This window comes from Melanaphis sacchari, unplaced genomic scaffold (assembly GCF_002803265.2).
Source record: "Melanaphis sacchari strain LSU unplaced genomic scaffold, SCAv2.0 Contig0_pilon_pilon, whole genome shotgun sequence".
Taxonomy (NCBI): domain Eukaryota; kingdom Metazoa; phylum Arthropoda; class Insecta; order Hemiptera; family Aphididae; genus Melanaphis; species Melanaphis sacchari.
The window spans coordinates 7,661,366-7,671,732 of record NW_020270366.1 but is presented as its reverse complement, the minus strand read 5'-3'; the positions used below and the strand labels follow the sequence as shown (position 1 = coordinate 7,671,732).

At 23.6% G+C, this 10,367-nt stretch overlaps 2 protein-coding genes across 2 annotated transcripts; one reads left to right on the top strand and one right to left on the bottom strand.

Moving 5' to 3' along the window:
- Nucleotides 1-4,949: 4,949 nt before the first annotated feature.
- On the top strand, nucleotides 4,950-7,188 carry LOC112604045 (mitochondrial ribonuclease P protein 1 homolog). Its single transcript, XM_025352911.1, has 3 exons — nucleotides 4,950-5,920; nucleotides 5,992-6,128; nucleotides 6,950-7,188. The coding sequence occupies exons 1-3, from the start codon at nucleotides 5,014-5,016 to the stop codon at nucleotides 7,142-7,144; spliced, it is 1,239 nt and encodes a 412-aa protein (XP_025208696.1). The 5' UTR covers nucleotides 4,950-5,013; the 3' UTR covers nucleotides 7,145-7,188.
- A 1,042-nt stretch (nucleotides 7,189-8,230) lies between these two features.
- LOC112594823 (zinc finger protein 120-like) lies at nucleotides 8,231-9,873 on the bottom strand. Its single transcript, XM_025339841.1, has 4 exons — nucleotides 9,612-9,873; nucleotides 9,186-9,540; nucleotides 8,909-9,061; nucleotides 8,231-8,845 (listed from the first exon to the last, which is right to left on the bottom strand). The coding sequence occupies exons 1-4, from the start codon at nucleotides 9,728-9,730 to the stop codon at nucleotides 8,555-8,557; spliced, it is 918 nt and encodes a 305-aa protein (XP_025195626.1). The 5' UTR covers nucleotides 9,731-9,873; the 3' UTR covers nucleotides 8,231-8,554.
- Between the last annotated feature and the right edge of the window lie 494 nt (nucleotides 9,874-10,367).

Below are 10,367 nucleotides of genomic sequence, written 5' to 3'. Positions count from 1 at the left end.
AACATATAGTTTCCATGGAGGTTAGATTAGGTATACATATTCGTGTTTGAGTTAAATTCTGAAATTCATTAATCTTTGGGGTTTTATGCAAAGATAACATTTAAATCATTAAATATGTAATACCAGTGCATTAATTAATTGCTTATTATATTAATTTGGATTTGGTTCGTTAAAGAAACATAATGTCAAAAGATAACTGGATACTAATTTCATACTCGCTACAAATTAAGATTATGAATGATAAATTATTGCATTAGTATTTATAATGTAAAGTTAATGTGGTTTGTAGTAGTTGAAAGTACTAAGTATGAGCATAGTAGCAACCTATAAATGCTTATTCCAATCAACCTCCACTTAGAAACTCAAACAGTATAACTTATTCAACTCTTCCACCTAACCAAATTACAGGTGTAGTGGAATAGAGGACTAGCAAAGACTGTAATTTGCCTTAATGATGTTTAATGACCAATACAAGAGACAAAGTGTAATAATTAATATTAGTATTTCAAAATAAAATTATCTTATATCTATTATACACTTTATTTTGCATATGGTGTCTGTTTTTCTTATCTTCTCACATAACACTTTTGACCAAAAAATAACATAGGTACATTTATAGTCATTACAATCTGCATCAGTGTTATTTAATCTATGAATAATCATACATTTTTCATTAATATTTATTGATTTTACATTTAAATTTAATTATTTCTAATACTTTTTAGACAAATAAAATATGTCTAAATAAATACTAATTTCATAACTTTCAAAATAAACATTCAATTGTCATCTTAAGGTGGTTTCTTTATTCAATTTTTTTATTTTTTGTTTACTCATGTTATCTATCTCTTATCTTATATACTTATTATGTCATCTGATGTAAATTGTACATTTTGGCTTAAAATAAAAATATATATTATTTTTAACAAATTTAAAATTTATTATTTATCATTTTTCATAATGACATATATTGAAACTTTTTAGATTCGTATCATTGTTACACCACCCAGAATAATATTATTAAATCACAGTTAAAAATTAATTGGGTAATTTTACCCCACTAACTTATTTAGAATTAAAGAAACTTGAACTTGTTATTAAAATTACAAAAAGAAATTATGGCCTAGTTTGTTTTTTTATTTTTTATTATTATGTAATGATTGAGATTTCTATACTTGAATCAATTAAACAATTATATGTAGTAATTAGTAATTTTTTTAACAAATAAATTAATAAATTAATATTTTTTCAAATGTTTTAATTACTAATTGTTTTGATATTAATGAGAACTATTTATCAGAACTTATTCAGTTATTGCTTACACTGTAGAGGACATTGAATATAATTATATTATGTAATTAACCATAAACATGCCAACCCTATTATTTTTCTTTTCATTTGGATTTTTTAAAATACATTTTATATACACAATTTGTTCACATCAAGACCATTAATAAATTTTAGTTAAAAGATTTTAAATTGAATCGTCTTCTTAGGGGGTGAAAAGGATTAAAAAGAAATATTTGGGATAACTATCTACTATATAGGTATAACTTTTTACTTTTTTATGATAATCAATGTACAAGATGGAAGATTCCATTTGTGATTGCAGCCATATGTTAAACGTTTCTTTTACCTCTTTATCTTGATTGTAGTTTTGGCCACCAAGAAAAAATGATTTCATAAGTAAAAAATTAAAATCACCAGGTTAGCTGTTAGGTCTGTGCTATAAAAGTAGTATGATTAAATTGGACTAAACAACTTTTTATGGATTTAATATGGGAACAGTTTAATTTTCTCTTCAAATCCGATTCCTAATGGTTTTCATCTATTTTTCATATGAAATAACTTCTTGATGTCAAAACTCTAATAAAAAACAGATGAAAGAAGCATTTAACACATGGTTGCAATCACAGATTGCATATTCTTATGATGAAGTAATACAAAAACTAGTGCCCCATCATAAGTGCTTAAATAATGGTGGCAACTTTGTTGAAAAATAGCTTAATATTTGTAGTTAATGTCCCAGTAAATTTTTTTTTAAATATATATCTTACTTATTCTTACTCCAGACATAAATTACTTTCTGGACATAGCTTTATTTAAAAAACAATATTTTTGATCAAAATTAAAATAAAACAAATAATAATGAATAATACCAAGTTTATATTAAACTATTAAAAATGTTTATAAAGATTTTTTAACAATTTTTGTATTAAAAATTTTATAAATACAAAAATGACCAGTTAAAGTAAACTTAAATTTTCAAATAATCTTATAGATGTTTTTACCTATTAATCTTATTCTCAATATTATTGTTACAATTTTTCAAAGAGAATAAGTAAATAAACAAAATAATGTATATTTTTTATACATTTATTATGGTTTTAAATTATTTTTTAACTTGTCCTGTAAATATTTGAGGATTACTCAATTATTATAGTGTCATCAACACAATTAAATTATTTTAAAATATTAACTTAACTTTAATTTTGTCAGTTTTGTTTTTAAAAAACACGCACAATGCAATACTAACATTATCTATCCAAATTTATAAAAATAAATAATTGGTGTTGCCATTAAAAAATATAATAATCTGTATTGCATATTCCAAAAGAATATAAACTCTTCCTATAACCCTAAAAACCCATTTCAATCGAATATCATCTACTATTTATATTTAGTTATATCTCTTTGTATAAATATACTGGATAATATGCTGATTATTAACAAATTTGTATTCAATTATTATTTATTTTTATAATCTTCTTTAATTCAGTAATTAATTTATGATTAAAAATTCTAAATTTTTAAAATATACTCTTACATTTAACATATTAACATACTACATTTGTTTGAATTTTAACTTAATTTTTATGAAATAAAAATAACATTATTGTATGTAACTTATGCCTCAATAATTAAACAATTTTTATTTTCAGGTACAAATCAGAACTAAATTTGTTTTAGAAGTAATTTTATTTTCAGTCTTTAATCATCAGTTATTTATTAAAATACTACAACAGTTTAAACCATTATCATTGTGAAGTGTATCATTAAATTATATATTTTAAATTTCATTAAGTTTTCTATTACTGTAAATTATAATTTCATAAGTGTTAATAAAATATTTCTAAACCTTTCTTGTTAGTTGTTTTTATTTTCAAAATGAAATGTATTATAGTACTTAAGACTTAAGTTGATCATTTTTTAAATTAATAATAAGGATTTTTAAATATAAAATGATGATTATTAAAATAATCATAGTTTTAAGATAATATTAGATCTTTTTAGGAAATGTCATAAATTCTATGTAATGGGAAATGAAAGTCAAAAAAAATATAAAATTATTGTCTAGTTTCAATAGAGTATTTAGCCATTTAGGTTTTAATTAGAACACACCATTATTGCTTTTATTATAATACCATTATTATATTTGTCTCCAACTTACATTGAAAAACCTTATTGATCCATTACCTAACTCAGGGGTCGGCAACCATTTTAACCACATGGGCCATTTTTTTTTTCAATTGTTCATCAAGGGCCACATTAAAAAAAAAATTACATATTATGATATAATACTTTTAATTGTATTGCTATTATGAAACTGTTAGATAAGATTTTATTTATAAAGGAAAAAGAATTATATGAAAAATGTTATTAAACAAAAGTAAAACACAAAAATTAACCACCTTTGTGCGGGCCGCGGGTTGCCGACCCCTGATCTAACTCATAAGGCTTGACTCTTTATTTTATTTAAATTATAATATCAATATTGGTATTTTTAGTATGTTTCCTAAGGGTAATATAAACACTACATTCAAAAACCTTTTGAGAGTATAATTCCCCAACCACAGTGGCATTTCTATGACAAATACTTAAAGGCACCTCACTTTTGAGTATATGATTTTTTATTGATAACAACTCTGAGTAGTAGGACTAGAGTTTTTACGTTCTGTGACAATGCTATAATAAAATAAATCAGCACCTATATAAGTATAATAGTTAATTTATTCAGTATGTTTTTCAAATCACGTTTAATCATAGAACATAATATAATTATTTTTATATGAATGTATACATTTTAATTCATGTATTTAATTTACTAGGCTCAGTAACATAGTTAAGAAAATTAAAGTATTTTTTTTGAAATTATAATTTAAATATTTTTTTTTTTTTAATTATTTTAAGTTTCAAGCAATCGGAAAACGATGTTAGTTTAGATTTCTAAGCTGCTCTGTATTTGAGGTTTTAGTAAAACACTACAGTTGTCAATAATAAAATAATTTTAGAAATAAAAAAATATGATCAAATTCCAACTTGGAACCTTAAACAATAAAAGAATTATAAAAATCGTATAGGTATATCAGCGATAACAACCTAATGAAAAGTGACGATAAGTAACTGGATAAAACGCGTTTTCACCCATGCACTAGTTTAAAAAATTAAAAACCATATTAATTTATCCTGTGCCACAAGATATGATAAGCAAAGAAGATATTATAAATCGTCATTCCACTAATTCCACCCCAAATCAGTAATAAGGTTATTATAATTATATGTTTAGTTGATGGCCAAAACCACAAGCAGTTAGGTAGAATATATAGATAAGATAAATGCCTCCAAGTATCAGAGAGATCTACTAAACTTTAGTATTGTATTATCTAAGTGTAGTACACTAGTACATACTTGTCACTTGATCATAAGTAATAAAATGATTCATGACTAAACATTAAACAAAAGATCAGACTGATTAGAAGTCTAGCAAAAAGCAGAGTATTAAATATTAATGAATCATAAATAATGATAAGTGATAACATATATAGTTAATCATATATTTTTATTTTTAAGGTTATAGTTTTGAAGTTTGAAATATTTGAATTTGTGACTTTTTTATATAATTTTTTTTTTTTTAATTCTTACACTTATTTCAGAAAAAAAATTATAAATGTTTGAATATAATCAATAATTGACAATAATTTTCAATCGACTAATATTAAATTAGATTTAAAAATGTTAATGTCCAGGTGTGGACTTCGAATATTAAGTAAGTTAAGACCTCGTACTAAAAGTCTAGTTGAAGTATACCCATTTTCATTAAAATTGTGTGTACCGGTTACTAATGCAAGTCAGAACTATTGTAATAAACCAGAAGGTTCTTTGAATACATTTAATTATGAACCAAATACATCAAAACTCTTTGATAATATTGATTATGATTCAATTACTGGAGGTAATGAAGAAATATTGTCAAAATTAAAACGTTTAATCCTAGAGATTGATTTATTATATGAAAGTGGTGAACAAGTACCAAGCCATCTCAAAACAGATCAATGGCAAAGCTTATTACAATTAAGCAGCCGGTCATCGCGAATGAAACAATTAAAATATTACTTTTTAATTGAAAAAAAAAAAGAAAACCGTATTGTGCGTAAATTAGAAAAGAGAGCTGAACGTTTAGAACGATATGAGAATGAACCAAAAAATGATCATATTGAGTATGGATTATTGAGAAATAGTATGTTTCATAGAATTTATGAAAAACAAATGAATTCTCTTTATAATTACCGTTTATGTGAAGCTATGTTATATGGACAAGACATATTAATTGATTGTAGTTATGATGGACATATGTCACTGAAGGAACAAACAAATTGTGCTAAACAACTACTGTTAATGTGGTCTTACAATCGTACACATAAGGATCCATTTAATATTATATTTTGTAATGTTAATAAAGAAAGTACAGTATTCCGAGGTTTATCTAAAACAATACCTACTATTGATGAACCAACATTCCCCTTCAATTATACAAAACTAAGTTATTTAGATCTTTATCCAAGAGAGAAGCTTGTGTATTTGACTCCTCATTGTAACGAAGAACTTAAAGAATATAATTATGATGATGTATATATTATAGGTAAGATTTACAACTATGAAATTATTTTTATAGCCAATAAATAATATAAATTAAATGTTTTATATTTTAAGGTGCAATGGTTGATAAGATGAAAGTTGAGCCTTTATCATTAGCTAAAGGTAAACGAGATAAAATAAGAATGGCCAAATTACCACTAGATTTGTATCTAGATTGGAAACAAGGAACTAAAAATTTAACTATTAACCAAGTATGTTAACTTTTAACTTATTATCCTAAATTAAGATGTAATTACTAAAAGAATTTGGAAGAGTTTCTTAACTTAATTTTACAAACATTCATAATACTGAATGTGGTAGAAAAACCTCACAGATTTGTGTAACTTATAAATATCATACTGAGTCGGGTATCAAAAAGTATATTTTATTTATAAATTGTACACATAATGCCGCTTCATCTTAACTTATTTTAAAATTTACATCACTTAAGTGGCAACCTTTTGTTTTCAATATACTGATTGAATCTTTCTTGGTAAATATCTTTGGTCTTACAGTAATTTTGGGTGAGGTAGCTGCAACCTTCTAATTATTACCTACTTAAGGGTTTCTAAAGTTTAGTGTTGATATTAGTACACTTGACTTTTAAGATAGCCCCATAAGTTCAAATTTGATAAACGCAGTAGACACTTGAAACACGCTGAGTTGATATTACCAGTGAAGCCCCATTGTTAATGAACTCCTCAAAACAAATGCACTATGTATTCCTGACCAAGTCGTATTAACAATGGCATAGATAAAACTTTTTATCAATGTAAATATCATTAATTTATCTTCATCTGAAATCTAAACTACAACTTTATCAAACTAGAGAGTTATTTTTACTGAACTTTGTATATCTATAAATAACTTAAATAATATTTATAATAATAGGTTATTATGAAATAATATTATTAATTTTTTTATGTTAAGTCTAAACCAGATGAAATATGAATAAACAATTGTTTTGATAATAAATTAATTACTTAAATTGTGTATATTATTATATTATGAATATATACTATTTTTTTTTCAGATGATTATGATTATGGCAGACTTAAAAATGAATAATAATTGGGTTGAAGCCTTAAAACATATACCAAGAAGAAAACTTTTAGAAGTTGATGCTTACCAAAGAGGTCATATTGGGAGTAATCAAAAAATATCAGCAAAGAGAATTAGAGAAGATTTTAGAAGAAACTCTGTTTACAATTTATTGATTAAAAAGTAGTTATACTTAATAGTTATATTTTAAGATATTTTTTAAATTTTTAAATTAATTTACTTTGGATAAATTTAAAATCTAACATATTTGTTATTTTAAAAAAGTATTTACAATATTGAAATACATTATATTGGTCTGTCAGTAATACAACATTATAAAATAGAGCTATTGATGATTTCAATTATTTCATATGTTTCTAAAAAGTGAATTTAATAAATAATTTATGATTATGTTGTTATAAAAATAACAATAAAAAACTAAGCTAATTTATATTAAATATTATAAATATAAATAATTTTATGTTTTATGTACTCTATATTCCGTGTGTATCTTTTTTAAAGGGTTTTTCCAAATAATAATAAAAATTAACCTTTGTTACTATTCATTGTTTTAAAATGATATAAAAACATATAACAAGTAAAACATTTTAAATGCTATTACTTTTTATTTATTATATACATTACACATTAATAAATTTATTATATTTTCACAATTAAAATGTAACATTATAATATAAGTTTTCAGAAAACTATCAATCAAATATATCATGAACTCAAGCTTATAACATTTCGACAGTCTCACTATTAAGTATTTAAAAAAATGTATTTAGTTATAAATATAGAATAAACATAATAAATAGTGAAGTTTAATTACATAATACATGAACTAATACATTGTTATATAATAATTTCATACGAGGTAACAGTACATAATATTTGTGGTAACTAATATGACAATATGACAAAAACTTAACAAATTTTAATATACTAAGTAAAAACACGTCTATTCCAAACTCTAATAAGATACAGTTTTATTTGTCATTTGTAATAACTATATAGTCTTGGAAAATTTTTATTATTTATTGATGATATATTTTAAAATATACAAATTTTATATTGCAAATTAACAATAGTTTTTTTAAACTATTTTTTGAGATTAACTTAATTCATAAAATTTTTATTATAATTAGTATTTATTTACAAAGAACTAAATATTATTCAGTACAACTCATTATAGCTCAAACAATTTTTCTATGAGTCAGTTACATTTAAAAATTAAATATCAATTATAAATTTAGAATCGTTCAAATGTTTTAATATTATCTATCCAAATTTTATTTTTATAATTAAGTCATTGAGCATTAATTGTCCTGTAATTTTTAACAATTAATACATATATTACATGCAAGTGTTTGGGTTTTTAAAAAACGAATGGTAAACTGATGACCAACTTTTTCAATTGAGAACTTTAAAATAGGTATACGATAAAAAAAAAAAAAATAGTACTTAGTTTAATTTAATCTAGGATAAAACATTTCACTGATATATTCAAAACAATACACAAGTTAATAACAATGACTAGATGTGTAGATAAAGGCACTATAATTAAATGAGCTTAAACTGAATATTATTTTGATTAAACAACAGCATTGATTACCGCTTTGAGTCTTTTAGTAATATGACCCTGAACATGTTTTTGTAAATGATCACGACGATAAAATGCTTTTCCACACTCTACACAGACATGTGCTTTTTCTCCAGAATGTACAATATAATGTCGAGCTAAATGTTCATTACGCTTGAAAGTCTTTGGACATGCTGCACAGGTATATGGTCTCTGATCACTATGACTTAATTGATGTCTATCTAAGTGCTCTTTTCGTTTTAAACCAGCTCCACATTCCATACATATAAATCGACGTTCTACCTAAACTTAAAATATTTATTAAAACATAATATAATATTTGAATACTCCATTTTCGCTTTTTACCTTATGATTGGCTAAGTGATGTTCCAAAACTGTTTTATCAGTATATGCCATTAAGCATTCAGAACAACAATATAGCCGAGAACCATCAGGTGATGTAACTATTCTAACATCACCCAATCCTTGTCTTCTTTTTCCTTCTTGTGGAGGAGACAACTATTAAAAAAATGTTACATAAAAAAATTAATTTCTGAATCTAATAAAATATAAAAAAAAAATCGCTAGGTAAAAAATAAGTTATGTTTGATTAAAATTTACAATTTATTTTATTATATAATACCTTAAGAAATTCTCTGAGGCTAGTCAAGTATTCAGCAACTTTATTACCGGACTGTACTGCAGCAAAACCTTCCCATTGACCAAGCCTTTCTTGTTCTTCTATTGTTAATGGGTCAGTCATAGTAGATACATCTACTGATATTCTAGCTTTAACTTCAAGAACCTGTGATCGACTAGTATTTTTATAATAATTTTGTTTTGAAGGTAACTGTGTTTCCATGTATCTATAATTGTCATAAAACTCATTCTTGTCATGATTTTTAAAAATATCCACATTACCATTGAAATGAGTATCTAGTTTCAATGTGTTTTGAAGATCTAAATGTCTGGGATCAAACATATTACTTGATTGATACCTAAAAATTATAGTTTATATACTTTAATTTCATGTCCTTCATAAGTAAAATTAAAATATATTTATTATTACCTGACGTCATTAACCATTTGTGGAAAAACAATGCGATCAACAATAGTTGGTGTGGTTGGGTGGTAAAAACGAGGTGAACAATTTTTATTTATTGGATTAGAAAAATGATTTTGGTGCATTGTGGAATGATGGAATTTTATATTAATTTAAATAATTAATAATTGTAAGAAATGATTACATTTTATATATTAAGTTAATCTAAATTGTGAAACTTCACAAAAACATTGAACCAAAAATTAAGGAAATTTTGATTCTAATATGGATTTTTCTTTTTTATTATTATTAAATAAAAGTAGATCATAGAATATCATTAAAAAGTAAAAAACTAGTAACAAATACAATAACTATGAATTTATTATTAAGAATTCACATATAAAAGAAAATAAATTACTTAATAATTAATAATATTACGTAATTTTTGATACAATTTTTATATTATATTTAAAAATATAAATTATACTTATTTAGTAAAAATTAATAAAAAACGAAAATAGTTTAATACAATGAATGATATATTAAATTGATAAGAGAACAGCAGTAATGGCGGTATATGGTGCATGTTGAGTTATCGATATCATACTCCTCAATATACAATATTGCAATGCTGTTTATTTAAAATTTAATTATGATAGTCCAAAATCTAAGATATATATCCACTAAGTATTAACTAATAAATATTTATTGTTTAACGATAAATTTATCTAATAATCATTTAGAAATAATTAATATACATTGAAATATTATTTACAGTTTCAT

What these genes read in the sequence shown, in the direction of transcription:
- LOC112604045 (XM_025352911.1), top strand. Translation starts at nt 5,014, where the DNA reads ATGTTAATGTCCAGGTGTGGACTTCGAATATTAAGTAAGTTAAGACCT. An exon ending in TGATGATGTATATATTATAG is followed by an intron (nt 5,921 to 5,991) that starts GTAAGATTTACA and finishes TTATATTTTAAG; the next exon opens with GTGCAATGGTTGATAAGATG. An exon ending in AAAATTTAACTATTAACCAA is followed by an intron (nt 6,129 to 6,949) that starts GTATGTTAACTT and finishes TTTTTTTTTCAG; the next exon opens with ATGATTATGATTATGGCAGA.
- LOC112594823 (XM_025339841.1), bottom strand. Translation starts at nt 9,730, where the DNA reads ATGCACCAAAATCATTTTTCTAATCCAATAAATAAAAATTGTTCACCT. An exon ending in CAAATGGTTAATGACGTCAG is followed by an intron (nt 9,541 to 9,611) that starts GTAATAATAAAT and finishes TATAATTTTTAG; the next exon opens with GTATCAATCAAGTAATATGT. An exon ending in ATCACTTAGCCAATCATAAG is followed by an intron (nt 8,846 to 8,908) that starts GTAAAAAGCGAA and finishes TTTTAAGTTTAG; the next exon opens with GTAGAACGTCGATTTATATG.